The sequence below is a fragment of the Aspergillus mulundensis genome (assembly GCF_003369625.1).
Source record: "Aspergillus mulundensis strain DSM 5745 chromosome Unknown scaffold_16, whole genome shotgun sequence".
In the NCBI taxonomy this organism is placed as follows: Eukaryota; Fungi; Ascomycota; class Eurotiomycetes; order Eurotiales; family Aspergillaceae; genus Aspergillus; species Aspergillus mulundensis.
This window is the reverse complement of record NW_020797904.1, coordinates 507,191-530,984: the sequence shown is the minus strand read 5'-3', so window position 1 is coordinate 530,984 and position 23,794 is coordinate 507,191. Positions and strand designations below refer to the sequence as shown.

The following is a 23,794-nucleotide window of genomic DNA, read 5'->3' as shown; positions in this document are numbered from 1 at the left end:
GAGGCTAAACCTTCTTTCATCCCTTGACTCGATGTGCACAACAGACTCAATTCGAGTACAGTGAACCAGTTCCCCGCGCCTCGAAGCAAACATCTGACGAATTTGAGCTAGCCTGTGCGTACGTACTTCCCAACCCCTTGAGGACAACAAGAGAAGAAAAAAAAAAGAAAAAAAGGGAGACTCTTAATTGTGCCTCACAGGAGACCAAGCCCAACGGTCAACGGTCAACGGTCAACAAGCCAAGCGTACGCCTTGCATTTGGTGAATCTCGTCTTCCTCGGATTTGCCATCACCAGCACCAGCGTACGGCAGCTACGGCTAGTTTTCCAAGGTCCAACGTACCAACGACGCCGGTTTTCCTTACCTAGGCGCGTCCCGTCCCGGCGGAAGTCTGCACGAAGCGCCCCGGGGCTGTCGAATCGGTCATCCTGCAGAGACTTGAGCAGATGAGGAAGTCGTTATTGGTTGGGGATGGCTTGCAGTTTGTTCCAAGGGGCCCGGCTTCAGCTTGTGGACAGCTTAGTAGGTAGTGGGCGCCATATTCAGTGAAAAACAAAGGTGTAGTGATGGAGCCGGACCCTCAGCTTTGCCTGCAGGGTAGGCTGGATTGGAGGATCATTACGGAGTAGACACGAAGCGCGCAGGTGATTAGGATGCAGGTGCCATCGAGGTGGGCTAGACTAGTTAGGAGGTGTGAATACTCCGTAGATAGACGGGCAAGCGAAGATTTGCAGCAGGGATACCCCGTCCAGATCCTTGGGCTCGGTACGGCTCGCGCAGGAGTTAGTGTAGACTACGTTCGTACTCCGGAGTATGCGGTGCGTCGTCAGTCCGCGGCTCCGAGGGTTGGACTATGGACGGATGAGAATCGGGGTTGGGTTTGGACGAAAGTACGTTTGGTATTTCCTCCGAGGGTTGAGGTCCGGTTGGTGGATGGCGGATGGAGACGATGCAGGTTGAAATATGGGAATTGGCGTTCTTGCTTGGCAATGTCCATTCAGGACAGCGCCCTGCACACTCTTTGCTTTTCAAGGTTGGTCTAAAGAACCTACGACCGGTACTTACCGGTACCCTACTTGCCGATCTGATATGCTGAGTACATATGGAGACGGGACATTGTCATGGACGCAGGTTGAATGAAAAGAAATGCATTGAACAGCCGACTATAACGAAACCCAGACCAGAACCCAGAATCCAGTGATATTTTTAATCCTCTGAAGCCTGTCTATCCGCGTGGTCATGATGAGGATGACGGATGGCCGGAGATCGGGAAGACAATAGATAATGATACCACAGCGAAGACCTTGGACGAGCATGCTTTTTTGTTGTTGTTCTCTTTTGTTGCTAATCACAGGGTTGTTGGGTTCATCATTATTATCATCGTGGACATCAGCCTTGCTTGCTGCGCCCAAGTCCGAGTTGCGAATCCGAGTCCAAATCAGAATCAGTACGCCAGTTTTCTCGCCACAATCTCCCACCAACCCCCGAGCACCAACACTATCATTCGCGAGACGCACACGCTTAGTCCTTGCTCTTCTTGGGGCCCTTGACCTTGGCGACACCGCGGAACTTCTTGGAGCGGTTCTTCCTTTGCTTGCCTGGACGAGGGTTAGCTCCTCCGCTACTGCCTCATAGACCATATTGAAATATCTCGGGGTTGACGTACGCTGCTGTCGGCTGGGCTTCTCGACCTTCTCGCCAGCACCGATGCGGATGAGACGGTAGCGAGGCTCGAACTTCTTCAGGGCCTCAGTGGAGTCGTAGATGAGAGCGAAGCCGGTGCTCTTGCCACCACCGTATTGTGTGCGGAAGCCGAAGACGGAAACCTGGTCCTTGTTGGACTTGTACAGGTCGGCGAGCTTCTCACGGAGCTCATCCTTGGAGACATTGGCGCGGTTGGGGTGGAGGACGTCCCTATCATCTCAAATCAGTATCCGGTCCAACTCGTTCGGTATGTGCGTCCAGATGTCGGCGTTCCATCTCTTCCTCGTTCTCCTCCTTTCGAATCCGTTGCGAAAGATCTCCCCATCCCATCCAACGTAGGTAGGTGTAGTGCGGTGCGGGAGAAGGGGTCTTACACGACCATCTGCTTGCGGGCAAGCAGAGGGTTGCGGATGAACTTGCGAGTCCGCAGAGTAACGGGAGCGTCGGCCATTTTTGTGGTTGTTGTAGGCTTGACAAGACTGAACCACCAGCAGCGAGAATGACAAGGTCAGGGGGCGGTGGTTGGGATGTCGTTGTCGTTGTCGACTGTCGATTCTGGCGGGCGTCGAGATGCGCTTCGTTCAATTTCGTTTTCTGTGCAAAGTCGGCTGTGGGCTCGGCTAGGGCGCACTAGCCTCATTAGGCTAGCTTACACGTGACCGCTCCGATCCGTAGCCCATACTCCGCTCTGCCAAAGGGACTTGGCTGTAGAACAACTAAAGTTATTCCGACAGCCCAATCCTTCTCCAAGCTCCTAGAGGCCTCAATCGCTGGAGTCAATGGATTCTATAACGCTCTTGACAGCGCAGTACTTTCAACAAGTTGACCCGCCGTCTCTTGCTCTCCCCGATGGCCCCGCCCTTGTCTCCCCCACCATACAATCAGCCATCTATGAGAGCATGTTCAACGAGGACACAGCATGGCCTCTCCCTCCAGCACCATACCAATCGCGCGTTTTAAAAACAATCATTGCCCGGATTGAAGAATCTATATCCGATCCTGAGGAGGATGTATGAGTATGCCTACGCTTGTCGCATACCGAATATTCCAGTTCATAAATCTGACTCCCACGGATAGGAAATCCTCGATAGTCTCATGGAAAAATGGACTTTTCTACTCTCAACGCCGAAGCCGTCCGCCCTTGAACAAGCACAGAAGCTCACCTACATAAAATACAGTGCTCCCGTCGTCTCAACTCCTACCCCAATGTCATCAAACACCGAGCGCAAAACAATCATAACGTCCGAAAACCGCTCCCTCATCCTCTCCGCTGGCACAACCGGTTTCCGCACCTGGGAAGCAGCCCTACACCTAGGCACATTTCTCTCGACCACGAGCGCCGGGAAATCCCTGATTGGAAACAAGCGCGTCCTCGAACTTGGAGCCGGTACTGGGTTCCTGTCCTTCCTCTGCGCAAAGCACCTTGGTGCGGAGAGCGTTGTCGTCACGGATCGGGAGCCGGCTCTCATCGAACAAATAGACGACTGCATTGGCAAGAACGGGTTAAACAAGAAGCAGATCCAGGCGGGGATTTGGGAGTGGGGAATGCCGCTTCAGGTTCCTTTCCTCTTCGAGGAGCATGGCCGGGTAGAGTTTGATATTGCTGTCGGGGCGGATCTGGTAAATTACCCCAACTGACCCAAGGGCTAGACGGAAATTGATACACTTGCTTAGATATATGACTCGGATATCGTGCCACTTCTCGTCTCCACAATCAGGGACCTCTTCGACAATTATTCCGTGAAGGAGTTCATCATCGCCGCCACTGTTCGCAACGAAGATACCTTTCACACTTTTCTGGAAGCCTGTGGTAAGTCTCTCCTCGCCTTTTGCCTGTTTATTCTATCCGGTTGGATTGAAGGACCATCCACTCCCTTTCTTCGTCTCTCTTGTAGACGTCTGATCTCAATGGCCTACTGTAGCACGGAACGCCCTCGCCGTAGAGCAGATACCCTTTCAGTCGCCGCCGAGTGAGGCACAGACGGGATTCTTCCACTCGACCAGTATTCCAATCCGGACGTACCGGGTTCTTCAAAGTCAGGGGCAGGACCAGGGTCAGACCTCGTCTTCATCTTAGGCAGTTCTAACTCCTGGCAGAGGTGAGTTAGCTAGATCCCCTCCCATATTTCTGGATGTTCCGGCTTAATCATTGGTTTCTGCCTTCCCGTTCCGCCTTTTGCCTTCTACCCCCGTGTACCGCCTTTAGCATCTTCTTTTGTTTTTATAATTTTATACCTTTTTTTAGGCCACTTCTTATTTAACTTTAGCTCTAGCTATAGTTAGGCATGCCCTTTTATTTCTTTATATTACTATGTTTGCCTAGCTTTATTTAGCATACTTTATTTTACTTTATATGCTAACTCCGGCGGTCTTTTAGGCTCTTTAATCCCTAGTTCTTTAGGCATGTTAATCCCCTCCGTGCGCTAACTCCAGTAGCTTTTTAGGCATATGCTAACTCCGGCGGTTTTTTAAGCTAGCTTAGCTTTATTTTTAGGCTCTTTAATCCCTAGATCTTTAGGCACGCTAATCCCTTTTATACACTAACTCTGGCGGTCTTTTAGGCTATTATTTAGGCACTTTAATCCCTGGATCTTTAGGCACTTTAATTTTCTTTATGCGCTGACTCCGGCGGTTTTTTAGGCTATTATTTAGGCACTTTAATTCCTGGATTTTTAGGCACTTTAATTTTTTTTATACGCTAACTTTAGTAGTTTTTTAAGCTATTATTTAGGCACTTTAATTTCTAGATTTTTATATACTACTTAGCCTATATCCAGCGCCCCTAGTAATATTTTACCCCTAGTTAGTCCTTTATAGCCACCTTTTTTACTAGCTCTTTTATAGTTTTTTAGGCTAGTTTAGCTTTATTTAGGCTATTTAATCCCTGGATCTTTAGGCATGTTAATCCTTTTATTTTTTTATACTACTATTCTTACTAACTCTAGTGGTTTTCTTAGGCCAGTTTGGTTTTATTTAGGCTTTTTAATTTTTAAATTTTTAGGCATGTTAATCCCTTTATTTTTTTATACTATTATTCTTACTAATTCCGGCGGTTTTTTTAGGCTAGTTTAGCTTTGTTTAGGCTTTTTAATCCCTAAATATTTAGGTATATTATTCCCTTTATCCCTTTATACTACTATTTTTATTAACTTTAGTGGTTTTTTTAGGCTAGTTTAGCTTTATTTAAGCTTTTTAATCCCTAAATATTTAGGCATGTTATTTCTTTTATATACTAGCTTTAGTAACTTTTACCCTTAATAATATTTTACCCCTAGTTAGCCCTTTATAGCCAGCTTTAATCCCTAAATTTTTAGGTATTACTTAGCCTACGTCTGGCGCCCCTAGTAGCAATTTTTTAGGCTAGTTTAGCTTTATTTAGGTACTTTAATTTTTAGATTTTTAGGCACTGCTTAACCTATATCTAGCGCCCTTAATAATATATAATTAGGCATATTTCTTTATTTTTTTATACTACCGTCCCCGCTAACTCTAGTAGTTTTTTAGGCTAGTTTGGCTTTATTTAGGCTTTATAATTCCTAAAGTTATCCCCGCTTAGCTTATATTTAGCGCCCCTAGTGGCATATAATTAGGCATGTCCCTTTATTTTTTTATACTATTATCCCTACTTGGCCTATATTTAGCGCCCCCAGCGGCATATAATTAGGCATGTTTTTTTATTTCTTTATACTACCATCCCCGCTAACTCCAGTAATTTTTTAGGCTAGTTTAGCTTTATTTAAGCTTTTTAATCCCCGGAACTTTAAGCTAGTTTAGCTTTATTTAGGCACTTTAATTTTTAAAGCTATTTTTACTTAGCCTATATCTAGCGCCCCTAGTAATATATAATTAAGTATGTTTTTTTATCCTTTTATACTACTATCTTTGCTAACTTTAGTAGTTTTTTAGGCTAGTTTAGCTTTATTTAAGCTTTTTAATCCCCGGAACTTTAGGCTAGTTTAGCTTTATTTAAGTACTTTAATTTCTAAAGCTATTTCTACTTAGCTTATATTTAGCGTTCTTAGTAATATTTTACCCCTAGTTACCCTTTATACTACTATCCCTGCTAACTTTAGTAGTTTTTTAGGCTAGTTTAGCTTTATTTAGGCTTTTTAATACCTGGATTTTTAGGCACCTTAATTTTTAAATTAAATACCACTTAACCTATATTTAGTATTTTTAGTAATATTTTACCCTAAGTTATTCTTTATACTACTATTCCTGCTAACTCCAGTAGTTTTTTAGGCTAGTTTAGCTTTATTTAGGCTTTTTAATACCTAAATTTTAGGCACCTTAATCCCTAAATTAAATATAGCTTAGCTTATATTTAGTATTTTTAGTAGTATTTTACCCCTAGTTAGCTTATTATTTTTACTTTTTTTATTATTTTTACAACCCCTTTTTTACTAGTAAAGTAGGCGTAAATATTTAAAAGTATAATTATTATTTTAGGGGGCCTAGTTTATATAGAATAAAGGTAGTAATAAAAAAACTTTTATATAAACTAGGCCTATAAATTTACTTATTTAATTAAACTACTAGTATAATTTCTTTATGGCCTTGCTAGCTAGGGGTAGTATTTTAAAAAATTATTAGGCTTGCCTGCCCTTAAATATAGCCCTAGTTAGCATAATTTAAGGCCTTTAATTACTTATATAAGCTTTATAATATATTAAATATTAAATTTTTTATTTTTAACACGTTAGCCTATTTTACTTTTTAATATATTTTAGCTTCCTGCGGCCGGGATAACCTTATTTTTTTATAATTAATAGCTTTAATTATATTTTAGCATGTTTTAACTAGGATACCAGGCTTACTATAATTAAAATATTTACTTAAATTAAGTTTTTTAAAAATATAAATATACTGCTTTCCCCCGGTTTTTTTACTAAATATTTTTTTTATTTTTTATACCTTTTTTTTAGTTAATCTCTTATTACTACTTAGTTTATTTTTTATGCCTTGCTATTCCCCGGGCCCTTGCCCTTTTTTTCCTTATTAAAAAGTTTTAAAATAGGGGATAATATACTATGGTTATTACTAGGAGAAAATTTTTAGGGATTTTTATTAAAACTTTTTTTATTACCCTTTTTACTATTAGGCTATTTAGGTCCATGGCTAGCTAAATTTTTTTAATCCCTATTTTTATTACTATATTTAATATAAAAAGTCCTACTCCAAGGCCTCCGGTAATATAAAATATAAATTATACTTAACTTAAATTTATAATAATTATACTACTTTTTTCCCCAAGCTTAAACACTATTATATAAGGCTTAATTATAGGGTTTTTTTGCTTAACTAAAAATATTATATAAAATATAATTAGTGCTATTTTAGTAGGCCCCCTTATACTTAGCCCTTCCTATTTAAGTTTTATATTAATAATATTAATTCTAAAAACTATTTAATTAGCCCTATTTATAAGAAGTGCGGGGGTAACCTACCGCGGCGTAAGAGGTAAAATACTTAATACTAAAAATATTAACATGCTAACCCTATTTATTACCGTGAACTAGCCCTTTTAAAGGTGTTTTATAACTTAATAAAGCCTTAAAAAAATTTAGACTTTGGCTATATAAATATTAAGTATACTAAATATTATGCTTTGTATTAGCTAGTAAAGGTATTAGTTTCCCGTGATATTAGGTAATCCTTTAATAATTATTATAAAAATAATTTAATTAGGCTCTAGCCCCCTCTAGCACCTAAGAATTTTTATATTTTATAATTTTTTAGTTTTAATAGTTATATAGGCACTATGTTTTATGTATAAATTTACTATATTAATAATTAGCTATTATTTACCTTTCTTAGCTATATGCAGGATAAATAGCTTAGCCATGCTAAAAAATATATATTTTAAATTTAGGGGTTTACTTACTACTACTAGGGCCCCTTAAAAAGTATGTTATATATATTTTTATATTTTATTTTATGCCGTTTTACTAATAGTATTAGGCTTAAAACCCTTTTATACTAGTATATATATACTAAATTTTAAAGTGGCTTAGACCCTATAAAAAAAGTAAAATACATGCTAATTTATTAATATATAAGCTATTATTTACTATTTAGGTAATATTTTTTATAAGTATAACCTATTTATAAAGGTATTTCCCCGCGAGCGGTTAGTTAGGTAATATTAATTATATATTTAAATTTTTTAACATGCCCGTGATATTTTATATAATAATTTTATTAAATCCCTTTTAATTCCGCCCTTTTTAAACCTAATATTAAATAAGGCTAGAGGCTATTAATTTAATAATATTACTACCTTAAATAAGGTGGCTAGTTTTATACTTAATATTATAAATAACACCAAGTATAATAGGTCCTATTAATATATACATTTTTTTTTTTATAATATTTTTTAAATACATGGCATAACTATATTATTTATATTACCTGGTATTAGTAAGCTTTATACATAGGATTTAGTTTAGCTATGCTATAATTATTATATAATTAATTATATAAATAGCATGCGGTTAGTCCTGGACCAAGCAGTTAATAAGGTAAATAATATTTATAATATAGCTACCCTAGGAAGCTTAAATTAATAATATTTTACCTAAATTTATTAATTTTATCCCCTTTATTTACCCCTTTTTTTTATAGTGTTTTATCCCTATGGGGGGGTTGGCTATTACTAGGCTATATAACTTTTTAGGGATTAAAATTAGGATGGTTTAAACTAGTAAAGATATAACCTTACTAATTTTATATAGGTATATTAGGTAATATACACCCAGGCTAGCTTTTTTAATATTTTTTAATAAGGTGCCGCGCTTTAGCAGTAGTTTATTATTAAGGCTTATTTTATAATTAAAAAAAAAAACCTAAAATAGCACCGGAAGCACTAAAAAAAAATTTATATAAATTTTTATTATAATATATAGCAGGTGTTTTTACGTGCTAGAAAGAATAGTATTAATTTTAATAAGTTAGGCTGGCTTGTTATACTGCCTTTTACCTATATTAATAATAATTATTATTAAATAAATTAATATTAGAATTTTATGGCTATTATGCAGGTATTTAAAAAACTAATACTATTTATTACCTTTATAACTAATCCTAAGTAAAAAAAGATTTAACGCGAGTTACTCCTAGGTAATAATAACAGGCTAATATAAGATTACTAGGCCTATTTAAATTTAATAGTATATATTTTTTATATAAAGCTTAAAGCCCTAAAAAAAAAGATTTAAAATAAAAAGCATGGTATTTTTAGGCCAAGTTAAGCTTTAGTTTATATTATTAAATATTAGAAACATGGTTTACCTCATGCCTATATACTATTATAGCTAAAAAATAGCTATTAGTTTTTTAATACAGGTTAGGTTAATTAAATTATTTTTATAAAATTACTGGATCTAGCCGGTTATAGGGGTAAAAAACTTTATAATATTATATAATTTTTTATAATACATGCTCCGTGCGGGGAGTATAATTTAAATACTATGTATATAAAAAAATTAGGTAATAATATTATAGTATATAATAAGGGCTATTTTAAGCCCTTTTTTAATAAGATTTTTATTTTTAAAAATAGTTATTTTAAATATTATCGCCGTAATTAGGGCTATTTTTAAATTAATTATTTTACCTATTAAAACACTAACAGGAGCCGGGAGTAAATAAAGGTTAGGAATAAATAAGTTATATTATATAATAAGTATTTTTATGCATGGTACAAGGCTTATATTAATATTAAGGTTTATAGTAATATTAAGGCCATTTAATACCTATATAAATATTTTTATAAAGGTCTAGATTATGTAATAATTAAATATACCTTTAATAAAATTAAGAATTATATTAATAATTAATATTTAGGTTTTACTAAGGCCTTCTGGTGTATTATAAAGTATAATATAAATAAAATATTACCTTTTATCACGCCTTTGGTAGTTTATAATTATATAAACTAGAATATATATTTTAATATAAATAGGGTGTTATTACTTAAACAGTTACTTACTTAATATTAAAAAAAGAAAATATATTTAATAGCCTATTTTAATTTTTATAGTAACTTAAAAAATAATAATTTCCCTAAGTACTAATATTAAAACATGCCGCGGTACTATATATAAAATATTAAAAAAAATATTTAAAAGCCTTGCAAGACCCAGGAGTTTTAGATTAGCTATATATATAATTTTTAGCCTACCTAAAATAAACCTTATTATATTTATTATTTATTATTTATGGTGCATGGTGCCACTAGCTTTAAAAATCTTTAAATAATTAAGGGGGTGCTTTATTCTATTTATTAAAAGGCCTGCTATGCCCGGGGCATTTTTAAATAGGATAATAAATAAATATATTACTTTAATAAGGCTAAGAAATTTAAGACTAGATTAGCACTATATTAAATATTTTTTACTATATTAATTTATGTTTCCCTAACCTAGGAAGTTATATTTATTATTTAGGCTTAGTTTACTAAGAATATTAGCTTTAATTTTAAACCATAAATTATTAATTAAAATACTAGGTATAATTTAAATATAAATAGTTTTTATATAAACCTAGCACTTTAGTATTTATAGTATTTTCTTACTTAGGTGGATATAACCCTTTTTTAATATAATTTATCTAAACCACAGGAGCCCTGGCATAATTATCTTAATAATTAATTTAAAAAGATTTATAATAAAATAGCTTATAACTATGTTTCCTAAAAATATTTTTATATTAATTATTATAAAAATTTTAATCCTGGCCAGCGGGCAGCTTTTAATATTATTATTAATTATATTAATATAAATCCTACCCATGCTTATTTTTTCCTGCATAAACCAGGTGGGACAGGTATATTATTAATTTTTTATATATATATTTTTTATGCTAATCTACTAGGTAAAATATATATTTATAATATACTTGCTAAGTACTATTAATTATAAAAAAAAATTATTTTTTATATAATATTAATTAGTATAATCTTATTACTACTTTCTAGTGGCTATATAGCTTATAAATACTTTTATATCCTAGTTTCTTATAATAAAAGCTTTAAATGCGTGGTAAAGCATGGCACTAGCCTTGCTAAGCTGCTTTGCTAGGCTAAGTTAGTAATTTAAAATAAGATACTAATAATATAAGAATTTATTTTTAATGTTATTAGCGCCATGCTTTAAAATATTTAGTATAAATTACTTGGTAATATAAAGCCTTTTAAGGGGCTGCCAACCATGCTTAATAATAATTTTTAGTAAATCCTGCCCGTGGTTATACGCGGTAATTATATAGCTATAGTGGGTGCCTACCTTTAAAATATTATAATTTAGGAGTATTTATAAATTTTAGTACTAAAATAAAACATGCGCTTACAGGCTATCTTAAAAACTAATTATTTATTATAAAAATGGCTTTAAAGCCTTTATATAAATAAAAATATATATAAGTAGATTTACTTGCCGGACTTTATTACATTTATGCATATAATTAAGGCGCTTATTAATAATATTTATTTTTTAATAATATTATCCTGCCTTTTTATGCCTAATTCTCGCGCCTGTACTTATAATAATTTTAATTTTTTTATATATATTAGTTTTTTTAAGAAACAGGCTATTCTAACCACCTATAATATAAAGGTTAATAATTTTAACTACTTGCTTTTAAAAACTTTGCCTGGTAAGGTAGTATATTTACCTTTAGTTAATGCCTGTAATATTAAGGCTAATCCTATAAATTTTAAAAAGGTAAATAATATTAATACCTATATTTTTAATTTCCTCCGCGGTTTATATAGTTTAAATTTATTAAAAAAAAAAATATATTTTAAGGTTAAAGCCCCTGTGGTTTTAATATATAATTATAACCCTTTATTTAGTTTATATAATAATACCTAATTAATTATTACGGGTATTAGGTATTATTACCTGCGTGTTTATATTATAACTAGTATTTAAAAGGAATATGTGTATATACTACCGCGCCTAAAGTTATTATTTAATAAAAATAATTTTTACTTCACGCTAAACTAAATATAATTTTTAGTATATTTAGCCTTTATTATAACTATTAATAAGTTACAAGGGCAGTCTTTGCTTTATATTAAGGTTAATTTTTATTACCTAGTATTTACGCATGGCTAGCTATATATAGCCCTTTCCCGCACTATATTAACTAATAATTTATATATTTTTTTTTAAAGAAAATATAAAGCAAGAGACTAAAAATATTATATATTTAAAAATATTATATTATTTTTAAAGTAAGATTAATAATGCATCCCTAGAAGCTAAAAAACCTAAGGCAGGTAATAATATAAAAATAGTGTGATATATACTTAGCATGTGTAATATATATATTATAGCTATATATTTAACTTTATATATTTTACTTTTAATTTTTAGTTAGTACCACGTGATCTAAAACTCTTAGTATAAAATTTAATAAGTTATTATTTTTTTTCTAGCATATATTTTTATATCCTATTTATTTATTATATAGTCTAGCCCTGTATATCTTTATTTAATTAACTTTATTTTTTATATTAACCTTTTTACATTATACATAATATCTAGATTTAGGTTTAATAATAAGAGTTATACTATTATTCCTGGTATAATTTATTTATAATTATCCTGGCATAATAAATACTAATATTTAATTTATTATTTTTTTAAGTTTCTTTAATTTTAAAAAGCGCTGCCAAATCCTTATTTTTAATTAAGTGCCTGTTTATACCAGGTATTACTATTATTAATTACTAATAATATTTAAGTATGCGCCTTTAAATATCCCTGCGGAACCCTTGGCTATAAACCCTTTTAATATTTCCCTTTTTATATTATTTTTATAATTATTTTTTTTTTAATAATATTTATAGTATCTACACTAGTAATAATAATAAAGGTAATAGGTCCGCCCCCTTTACCTTAGTTTAAATAATTAACCGCTGCTGTGGTACCATGTGTTAAATTTTATAAAAAAAAAATATATTAATTTATGTAAAAAAATAATTATGTTTTTAATATTAATATAGCCAGGGATATAAAGCTTAATACCTATTAATATAAAGCTATTAATATTTTTAAGTAATTTATTTATAAAAAATACTAAGTTTTTTTATAAAATTATTTTAAGTTAAAGGTTTAAAAGCAGGTTAAGTTATCCCCCTATTTATTATATTATTTAATATATGCGGTTTACTATAAGCCCGCCAGGAGTTATAGCCAGGTGGTTATTATTAAAGTAGTAAGTTTAATATAGTTTTTTTATAAAATATATATATAAACCGCCTGGAGGGCGGAATAGGATAATACTAAGTATATTAAAATAAAAAAGTATTATTAGTTTTAAAAACTAGCGCAGGCTATAAATTTTTAGCCTAATATTATATTTAGTTTTAGCTATAAAATCACTTTATTAATAACCCTGTTTTAGCCTGGTTTTTTTTGCCTTTACTTTTTATAGTTTAGTGTTTTTATATTCAGGCTTTTATTAATTTATTAAAGTTTTTATTTAAGGTCTCTTTCTTCCTATATAATTWTTWTTTTTTTTTTTTTTTTATTTATTTTTTTATTACTGCTACTGTTATTACTATTATTATTACTATTATATTTTTTTTTATTTGCAAGACCCTTAATAACACCTATTACTTTATTAATAACTTACTATACCTAAATAAGGTTAATAAAGGCAAGAATAGCAAGCCTTATATTTTAGCTATAATTTAGGGCCTAAATTTAGGCTATTATAATAATACCAAGCGCCCTTAGGATAATATACCTTTAATTATTAATTTTTAAAATTATTAGCATGTTAATTTTTACTATAAGGTAGTGGCTTATTACTAGGGCTAGCTATTTATTATTAATTATACTAAGGGCTACCTAGTCCTTATTATTTATATAAAATTTATGTTACTATATATTTATTATATTATTAATATATTATTTACTAACTTGCTTTTTTTTTTTAGTATTCCCGGTAATTTTTTTAAGCTTAAATATAATAAAACCTGCCCTAATTTATTACAGGCAATAATTACCTTTATTAGCTGCTTTATTAACTAGGTTACTAATAAAAAAGGTGTTAAGGCCTGGATTATTAAAATAATAGTGTATAATTATACTAAAAAAACCTTAAACTTTTTTACCCTAACTTATACTATGTTTTAGGTTATTTATAAAATTAATAGTGCCTGTTTATCCCGGTTTTTAATACTAGCTATTAGCTAGATTTTTTAGTTTACTAGTATCTTAGTAGGCTTTTTTTTTTATAAAAAAATAACATATGTTTATATTAATATTTTTAATATTTTATTTATCTTATTTACCGCGGATGCCCTTATTACTAGGTGTTTTAATAATAGCGCCTTAAAAAAGTGTAAATATAAGATAGCTAGTAAAAAACTTTTATTAATAAAATTAAACCCTTATAATAATAGCCCTAAGCCTATAAAAAATATATAAAATAATACTAACCCCGTGAAAAAAAACACCATGCCTGCTATTAATATAATTAATAATATTATTATTTATACCAAGCTAAGTAACTACCCTTTTTTTTTTTACTTTTACTTTTTAAGCTAAACCTTTATTTTAGCCTAAGCCTTTGCTTTTATTTAATAATTTACCTAAGGCTAAAATATTAAAGCTTAAGGTACTTAAAATTAATATATTTAAGGCTAATATCCCTACGCCTAAGGTTAAGGTAGTAAAATTTAATATATTTAAGCCTAAGGTACTAAAGGTAAATAAGTTTAAGCCTAAGGTACTAAAGGTTAAACCTAAGGTATTAAAGCCTAAGGTACCTATAATAAGGCATAAAAATAAGATTAATTTTTTTTATATAAACTTAAGCTTTAAGTCTAAGTTAAAGTTAAATTTAAAATTAAAATTAAATAAGTAGGATTTTTCCAGGTCCTCGCGGACTAGGGCGTTAAAGCTTAAAAAGTTAAATTTTATATTTAATTAAAATGCTAACATTTCTTTAGGTAAAACTCCCTTAACAGGTAAAAAAAGGACTAGTAGGAAGTAGGTAGCTACTTAATAATACTTAATAAATATTATTTTAATATATAGTAATAAAGCATAGTGTTTATAAAAAATATTTTTTTTATTTTTAATATTATTTAAAATGTTATTAACTAACTAGCTTAAAAAAATTTATAAGCTATATATATAATAAGCTTATATTTTAACTTTATTTTTATTTTTAAAATTATTTACCTTATTTATCTTTACTTTTTTCACTTAAGTGTCCAAGTGTTTTATTTAAAGGTTTAGTTTTTTACTAAATAGGCTTTTACTAATGGGCTTTTACTAATAGGCTTTTATATTTAGGCTTTTATATTTAGGCTTTTATATTTAGGCTTCTTTTTTAGGCTTTTTTTTAGGCTTTTATTTTATTAGTTTATGCCTTAGTACCTTTTAATAATAGGCATCCTAGTACTAATTAGTACCCAGGCTAATATTAACTTAATATACCTATTTTAATTTACCTTTTTTTTTTTTTAACTTTATTATGTTCTTGTAATTTATTATTATTAGTTTTTAAATAAAAAAATAGGCACTTAGCTTTAAAAAGTATACTAAAGCTTAGTATTTATTATTAAATTACTTTAATATACCTAGGGATAAAGTGCATGCACGGCAGCTTTAGTATTAATATTATAAGTAATATTAATACTAATATTAGGCCAAGCTTAATAGCCCTAAGGTGCCCCTAAAAATACTTTTAGAATAAAAGGTGTTTAAGTAATAAAAAGTATTACCTAAATAAGTATTTAAGTTACCCCTAAAGGCGCTACCTAAATAGTATATGCATGGTAGCTTTAATAATAGTTTTATAAGTAATTTTATTATTAATTTTAGGCTAAGCCTAATAGCCCTAAGGTACTTTTAAAGGTACTCCTAAAGTAAAAGGTGTTTAAGTAGTAAAAAGCACTGCCTAAATAAGTATTTAAGTAGTAAAAATATTACCTAAATAGATGTTTAAGTTACCCTTAAAGGCATTACCTAAATAGTGCATGCATGGTAACTTTAGTAATAGTTTTATAAGTAATTTTATTACTAATTTTAGGCTAAGCCTAATAGCCCTAAGGTGCTCCTAAAGATACTTTTTAAGTAAGTATTTTTACCTAAGTTACTTTTAAAAATATATTTTAAACAAGCTATTTAAGATGCTCCCGGAGGAGCTTTTTAAATAATAATACTTAAATATTACCTTTAAATATATTATTTTAAGTAAAGTTTATAAGGCTTTTTTTAGTTAGCTCCTATAGGCGTAATTTAAATAAGATTTTAAAAAATTTTTATAATATTTTTCTTGCTATTATAGTGTGCTTTAAGTTAATTTAATTATTATTTAGGTTTATAGTTTTTTTTTTAAATTTTTTACTTAATAGTTTGCTTTAGGTTAATTTAGCTATTATTTAAATTTATAATATTTTTTAAAGGCTTAATAGTCTACTTTGGGTGCTTTACCACTAGCAGGTTATATTTTTTTTTAGGGGTTTAGGGCTTTAACCTTATAATATTATTTTTTACTTAGTAGGGCTTTTAGGTCCTACCTTACTATTATAATAAACTAATTTAATAAACTAATTTAATAAAAATAGTGTGTGGTTTATGGTGTGTATAGTATATATATAATTATTAAAATAATAGGTAATATAAGTATTAATATTTTATATTTAAGTAAATAAGGCGCCCCCCCTTTACTAAATATATTATTTAAAATAGCATATAATATTTTTTATAATATATAGCCCTTAATAATACTAGCTATATTATAGGGGCTACCTTTAAATTTAAATAGGCTAGCTAAGCTAAACCTTCCCTGGGTAAGAACTAGCTTACACTAGTATAAAATATTTAAAATATTTAAGCTTTATTTTTTTTATGCCCTTTATAAGGTTAAAAAAGTATATTATATAATAAGGTTACCCTAATTTTTACTAGCTAAAATTAGTTTTAAGTATTAGCACTTTAATAATACCTATAATATATTATTAAATATTATTTATTAGTAATATTAATTAGCCCTTAGTATTTTTTTAAAGTTATTATGCATAAAGGCTAAATATTTAAAATTTTTTACTTAAGGTACTGCCTGCAGCCTATATTAAAAGTATTAAATAGCTTTATTTAAGTTTATACTTATAAATAATAAAAGGCTTTAGCTTAAAGTCTTAATAGCATTACTTTATTTTTTTTAAGTATTACCTTTTTTTTATTTAATAGTGTATAACGCCCTAAAAAAAAAAAATAAAATTAAATTTTTAGCCTTATAATCTTATTTAAAAGTAGCTCCCGCGGCCTATAACTACTTAATATAAGTATTTAAGTATAATATATATTTTTTATAGGCAGGATAAATTAATTAACCTAGGTTAATAAGTATATAGCTAAGTATTTATTAAATATTTTTATTTTACTAAACCCTAAGGCCCGTGGGTAGTTTAACCACCTTTTAATAAATATTTATAATATTTTTTTATTTTTTTATACATGTATTTATGCGGTAAATATTCCTTTAATCTATAGTTTCTTATTATTTTATTTATTCTAAGTTTTACTTGCGGCCGACAATTGGGAAGATAAGGGCCGCTAATGGCGCCTACGGCGCCGCGGCCGGAACCGCTTGTCTAGTATAGTACGACGTTATTCCAACCCGAAAAATTAAAAAAAAAAAAAAAAAAAAAAGACCGTGGTTATCGAATTTAGATCAATGAACCAAAAATAGTATATCATTCATGGTAGATCTTTGTAAGGTAGATGGAATAGAAAAATGCCACGACCAAAGAACGAGCTAGGAGCCTCCGCACCTTGAAAATATGATTATATAAACAAGGCAGAGAAATGGAAAATCAACATGTATATGTAAAAATAAGAGGGGGAAAGCGTTCCGCGTGGGTATCATAATCTATGTATATAGCAGCGTGTTTGAAAAGGGAATGCCAATCAGACAGAAATCGACCAGGGTCCAGAATCTGCATTGCAACCTACCAAAACGCAACGCAATGCAAGTGGGTAAATAAGTCAAAAAAAAAGATCTGCGCATAAACATGTAGATGTAGGAAATGTATATGGCGAGTGGGAAAGGAGAGGAAAAGGAGGAGGGCAAGGGTGGTAAATTTACTCAGCCAAGCTCTCCCTCAGCAGCCCCTCGTCAATCTGTTCAGCATGGATGGAAACAGGAGGGGGAGGCGGAGGGCGGAACCCCATAATGGGACCCTTCTGGTTGACACCAGGGTAGCGGAACCGGGGTGGTTGACGTTTTCGAGGTTGAGGGGTCAAGCAGGGAGGATTTTCCGGGTGTTCGACGGAGTGCGTCGAGGAGGCGCAGGACTGCGCTGGGCTCTGGCAGTGCTCGCCCGCCTCCGTGAGTGGGTTGAGGCCGCCGTGGGGTGACGAGGTCGGGGCTGTTCCCCAGCGGCCGCGAACCCAGCCGCCGACTCGGCTGCCGATGGAAAGGATCCGGGTTGGAGTAAGAGTGGAATCGTCCATGATCGTTTGTGGCGAGGGATTAGCTTCGGCTTCTTGTTGTAATTGTCTAGGGCCAGCTACAGAAGCAAGGATGAATTGAGGTGATTGATGAGATGAAGATGGCTTGGCGGGATCTCTTCCTGCGGTAACAGTGATGGCGGAGGTTGTTGGTGGTGTAGAGGCGAGCTCGGATGACATGATTCGGCGCCGCACTCGTAGCGGTAGGGCGCCGGGCGTGAAGTCGCTCATACGGGATGGACGATGACTGGGCGTGTGGATGTCCATGCCTGCAACGGAGAATAGACTCTCATGCGAGGTTGCCCGACGCATCCTCCGGTACGGCGTGGAGGTGGAAAAGATATCATCATCGGCAGCAGGTGACTGCGGCCGGGAGACCGACGTTGTATCCTCTGTTTCTTCAGGTATTACTGATTGCAATTGAAACTCGCTAAACTCGTCCTCACTCATGGTCCCATCGTCAGTGCCGTCCAGTGTGCGATAGGCGTCGGAGGGACCACCACTTTTATACCGGCTATTTCTCAACGGCGACGTAAATATCGCACTGTCAGGACTGGTAGGTTGCGACGTTTCAAATCCACGCTCCACGCGATCAAATATAGAAATAGACGAACGATAAACTGATTGAGGAGAACTGGCCATGGAATCAGGCGGAACAGGAGAATGCAATGACAACCGATGAGGATGAGACGTGGTCGGCGGGATCGAGACGGATGTGTGCGATAGAATCGTCGAAGCAGAAGATGTAGAAGGCTGAGAACGATGCTTGACTTTGCGGGAGGGCTGCGTATTTGAATTAAAATGCATAGGCGGATTGCCCAAGGAACGACGCTTCTTGGACCGACGAAAAAGAGTGCTCTTCTCCTTCTTTGGAACAGGCGGGGTGTGGTAGTGGTGATGGATGTGAAACTCTTGCGACACCCGGCGCGACTCGTTGGCATCCAATTCCTGGCTCAATGTTCTCATCGGGCGTGGCCTCTCCCCGTTAGATTCCGGTGCGAGGGGTTGGTGCGACACAATCTGATCCCGCAGATTTTGTACCTCCTGGTTGGAGCTCTCGAGCATTTCCCGCAGCTCCACGATACCCATCTGCAAATTCGCATTGTCCTGTAGAATGTCCTTCACGAAGCGCGAGACCACGCTTGTTCCACCGGTCCGAGCTAGGTTCTGAGCAGCCGCTGCTCCCTTGAGTCGACCAGCCGCGCCGTCAAGCTCCCGCTCAACCGTACGCCGTCTCTCCATGCGCTGGACCAATTCAGTATGTCGTTCACGCTCCTCGCTAGCTTCCTTTTCCATTCGATCCACCTGGTCGTTTAGGTCTCGAAGCGTACATTCCGCCTTCTTCCACCGGGTCATAGCCGACTTCGAGCCTTCCTCAGCCATCAACAAGCTTTCTTGCAACTTCGACTGCTCAGCCTCCATGTGAGCAAGCTGTGCCTCGAGATCAGCAGCACGCGCAGCAGAGGCGGTCAAACTGCGCAGCTCCGCCTCGTTCCTCTCAAGCCTGGCGGCCAGCGTTTTGGCATAAGAGTCGGAATCGACGACAGCCCTGTTAAGGCCTTCTAGCTCGTCCTGCAGGTTGCGATTCTCCTCAACAATCCGAGCATTCTCGGCCTCGACCTGGCGCTTTTCGCGCTCTAGGATTTCAATGTTGTTAACTAACCGGCGGCGGTCTTCTTCCGCCTCGGCCATATAAGACTCATGGCGATGGAGTAGAGCCTGGAGAGCAAAAGTTAGCGAGGACACGCTCATTGCAAACCTTAGGGCAAAGCAAATGCATGGACGGACAAAACAGCTGGATAGAATCGGGGAACGTTGGTAATCTGTGGCCATGATGCGACACACGGGCGATTTCCTTGATTTGTGCAGAAATGAATGATGAAAACAAGATAAACAAGAAGATCTCAAGCCTCAACTAGCAATGCAGATGAAGTACAAAGAATGTACAACGTCTGTACAACAAAAATGTAGCGACGATAACTAAATACCAGCCATGCAAATGACATGACGGCCCAACAACCACCCAAGGATATGCAAGACGAGGATCGGTACAACAAGTCAAACAACGTACCTGACCTAGCCGCGCAGCGGTCTCGAGATCCTTCTCCAATCCTGCCAGAGCATCTTGGTTATGCTGTAGAAAAGCGCACTCCTTCCGGCCACAGCAGCAGTGGAGATCTGCCCGACTGGTTGCGGAGGAGTGGGTAGGAATGTGGCCCTCTGGCTGGCTCGCAGCAGGCTTGGATTCCATGGTTGTTGGAGTTGTCTACCTGCTACCGATGCAGGCAGACCAGGAAGAAAGTAAGAATGCAGGAGCTATGAGCTGGCAGTGGCACCGCCCCAGGTGGAGCGATGAACCGGTAAGGTAGAGTCACAGTCTACCAAGTCATCGGATAAGGTGGCTGGAAGATGAAGTGGTTGAAGGAGGAGAGAAGAGAAGAGGGGAAGACGGAGTGAATGAGACGATCCAGGTAGAACCGGGCCGATGATCGCGATTACTCCCTCCTCTTCAGCCATAACTATACGCAAATAGTAAATAGTATCGTATCGGCAGAGGCACAAAATGACCTCAACGGAGCCAAATCATCGATTAAGACGCAGAAATAGATCCAGAAGGCGGAGAGACGAACTGCTGTTCTTCACCTGTACCCGCCTGGTATTTACCAATAATACGCACGTGAGATTCAACTACACCAAGCATGGCGGCTGTAAATAACTCCTCCGTACACTGGAGGCATATAATGAATTGAGAAGAAATGATCCGTAAGTTGTACCGTGGACGGGACACATCTAGAGGCAGTGCCTAGTCCCATTTCCTTCATCCAGCGATGTGTAGGTGTCACTAGGTATTTTGGGCGAGCGTCACGATTCACGAGCCGCGGCATCAGCGATGCACTTTGATTGGCCATATTACTATGTGCGCCTATATTCCTGAGCTTTGTAGTTTGTACAGAGTACAACACCAACACCTGGGAAAATTGGTGCCGAAAAAGAAATGAAGGAGATTAGGGAATAGTAATATGGAAAAGGATACCAGTCTCAGATGCCAGTCTGCAAGTGCTTTATACTCGAACCGACCCAGCGCGCCGACAAACCACGAAAACCAGAAGCCTATTGGAGAAAGTCATTGCGTACATTAATAAACGCCCCAGCGCCTCCTTCTTCACTAATCTCATTGACCAATACCTCAGTTTGCTGGTAAAGCCGCTCCAGAGCGGCTGATGACGACTTGCCAAGTGATACTGTAGACATTAGCCTGTATAACTCGCGAGGGGGAAGATGTGGGCGGTACCTAAAATCGCCGAGTTCAGCTCTTCTGCTACGGCGATGCGCCCAGCCGGATCCAGGTAATGGCCATGCACCGACCGTTTAGGGTCTGGATAAGCCACCAATGAAAAGATGTCGTCCAGCATCTTCTTGTCACCTCCGTTCTCGTCGTTCGGATAGTCCATACGTAGCTGCTGCCCATACTGCACCGCCCCTGTCAGAAGCTCGTTCGACTTGGTGGCAGTCTCAGTCTCTTCCATGTCCATTCCATCAGCTTCCCAACCATTTTGGTCTTGCATCTGGTCATCTAGCTCCATCTCTTCGTCGAATACGGCCGTATCGGAGAATCCATTAGTAGCCTTTCCTTTTTTCGCAGACGATGATAGCTCAGTGCACCGCCGCATCATCTCTAGGAACTTTCGACATCGTAGTTTGAAGTGTATGTGAGGGTACTGTTGCAGCACATTGGCATAATAGGCGTTGGTGTACTTGAGGGCTCTATCGATGTCCCCCTCGAGAATAGCGGCTCGAATTTCTGGCAAAGTCAGTAAGGCGTCAAGACTCTAATGCCACATCGCTGTATCATACTCTGCCGGTTGATCGCTTCGATGTCCTCCTCCACCTCGTACTTCTTGAGCTGGGCCTGGCGGCCATTCTCTAGCGCGGCCGACTCGGCGGCAACTTCCTCTGCGAATGCTCGGGCAGTTTCTACATAGCCATCATGGGCTAAGAATTGCGCAACTAATTCCTGCAAAAAGGCCGTATCGTCCAGCGGCGGTTGTATGCTGGCAATGCTTGTTTTGCTAATGTCAGAATGTATAGTTTCCTTCTGGCTCTGTCGGTCGGTTAGCAACTCAGTCGAGGTCTTGAAATCGGGCTCAGTCTGCAACCCACCTTGACCATTCCATCAATATCAAACATAAATGGCTGTTGGCCGAAATTTGCGGATATATGTATTGAGGGGTTCTTCCTCACCCCAACAGACGGATAGACTTTCAAGTTCCGCAGTTCTTTGAACGCGTTTCCTGGCTATTATCAGCATCTTTGTCCTTGTTTCAGACAAATTCAAGGTATACCTAGGAAGTGCCCATTCTTCGTAAAAAAAGCACACCCAGTCGAAAAGTTTACCCCGCATCCCACAGTATCATTGACTCCGAACACCGGACCATATTGTCGCCCTGCCGTTTGATTCTCACCAAAGAATGTTTTGCCATCATCGCCATGGTATGCCCACGATTCCTGCTCCCAGCCTGGAAGCCGCTCGACGGATGCTTTGGGATTCGAGAACCCTATTCCAATCACCCTGGTCTTCATTAGCATAAATGATCATGAGTATCCGATGATAAGACACACCCTTCTTTGGGTTTGGAATGTATTGTAATCTCAAAATAGTAGATCCCGCATTGCGGCGGCATGGGGTGATCCGCCCGCACAGAGGCGGCTACATGACTCTGCTTGTCAAGCGGCCCAGTGTACCGAATTTCTAAACCATCATTTGGAAGCTCCAGTCCAGGGTATTTATCCGAGTCACTCCAGCGGGATGGTAGCGGCGTGATATGGTCGTCGTCGTCACCAACGGGCTCCCTGTCGATGATATCATACGTCATCCCTCGATAAGAAGGCGCGATCCGGGGCAAGTTGCCCTGGACGGACGAAACCGAAGCTGCATCTCTTTGGGACGCTGACTTGGTGCGACGAGCAGCATCGAGGCGGGATATGTACCGGGAGTTGCGAAGATAAGAGGGCGTGAAGGAGGAGCACGAGGGCTCGGAGAAAGTGCCGAGGTTCTGGAAGAAAGGGTCGTAAGCCGGGAAGCTCGCGAACTTCCGCGAGTATGGAGGAAGCGAGTCCTGTTGGGGTAACATCCAGGAGGAGTTCATCTGCATCTCTGCATCCACGGCGGCCGAGTGCCTCGATGCGCGGCCGTCAGAGTGGAACGGCGGGGGATAGGATGAAGTGGAGTTCAACTGCGAGAATGGAGTGCTAGTCTGTGGCGATAGAGCGGCAGTTCCTGAAAGCACAGATGCGTAGGAAGAGCGACGAGGAATAGAAGATATACTCGGTGCTGGATAGGTGTTGGTGAGAGGAGCTCGAGGAGCTCCACCGGAAGGGGAAAAAGGTGTATCAGTCATGGCTGTTGACGTTCAGTGGAGGATCAGGCCCAAGGCGGGTACTATGGATGTATGATGCCTCCTCACGCGGCGCCCTGTTATCAAGACCTCGACCGGTGCGAAACCCCCAGTCAGCTTATAGTAAGCGGTCATGAAATTCACCCCCTCTCGTCTTGCAGCTTCTCTCTTTTTGTCCGTTCTTTATTGCAAACTGCTGTCCGCGTGAGTATC

The 23,794-nt window shown here is 36.3% G+C and overlaps 4 protein-coding genes across 4 annotated transcripts; 1 reads left to right on the top strand and 3 right to left on the bottom strand.

The window, feature by feature from the left end:
- Window positions 1–1,521: 1,521 nt before the first annotated feature.
- DSM5745_10744 (40S ribosomal protein eS24) lies at window positions 1,522–2,155 on the bottom strand (the record flags this gene model as incomplete). Its single annotated transcript, XM_026752760.1, has 3 exons — window positions 1,522–1,598; window positions 1,667–1,914; window positions 2,079–2,155. The coding sequence occupies 3 exons, from the start codon at window positions 2,153–2,155 to the stop codon at window positions 1,522–1,524; spliced, it is 402 nt and encodes a 133-aa protein (XP_026598778.1).
- Window positions 2,156–2,910: 755 nt separating this feature from the next.
- On the top strand, window positions 2,911–3,781 carry DSM5745_10743 (protein-lysine N-methyltransferase; the record flags this gene model as incomplete). Its single annotated transcript, XM_026752759.1, has 3 exons — window positions 2,911–3,324; window positions 3,379–3,514; window positions 3,627–3,781. The coding sequence occupies 3 exons, from the start codon at window positions 2,911–2,913 to the stop codon at window positions 3,779–3,781; spliced, it is 705 nt and encodes a 234-aa protein (XP_026598777.1).
- Window positions 3,782–17,816: 14,035 nt separating this feature from the next.
- On the bottom strand, window positions 17,817–20,436 carry DSM5745_10742 (uncharacterized protein; the record flags this gene model as incomplete). Its single annotated transcript, XM_026752758.1, has 2 exons — window positions 17,817–19,904; window positions 20,257–20,436. The coding sequence occupies 2 exons, from the start codon at window positions 20,434–20,436 to the stop codon at window positions 17,817–17,819; spliced, it is 2,268 nt and encodes a 755-aa protein (XP_026598776.1).
- Window positions 20,437–21,436: 1,000 nt separating this feature from the next.
- On the bottom strand, window positions 21,437–23,584 carry DSM5745_10741 (putative Ran-binding protein (RanBP10); the record flags this gene model as incomplete). Its single annotated transcript, XM_026752757.1, has 5 exons — window positions 21,437–21,987; window positions 22,041–22,287; window positions 22,347–22,477; window positions 22,649–22,755; window positions 22,806–23,584. The coding sequence occupies 5 exons, from the start codon at window positions 23,582–23,584 to the stop codon at window positions 21,437–21,439; spliced, it is 1,815 nt and encodes a 604-aa protein (XP_026598775.1).
- Between the last annotated feature and the right edge of the window lie 210 nt (window positions 23,585–23,794).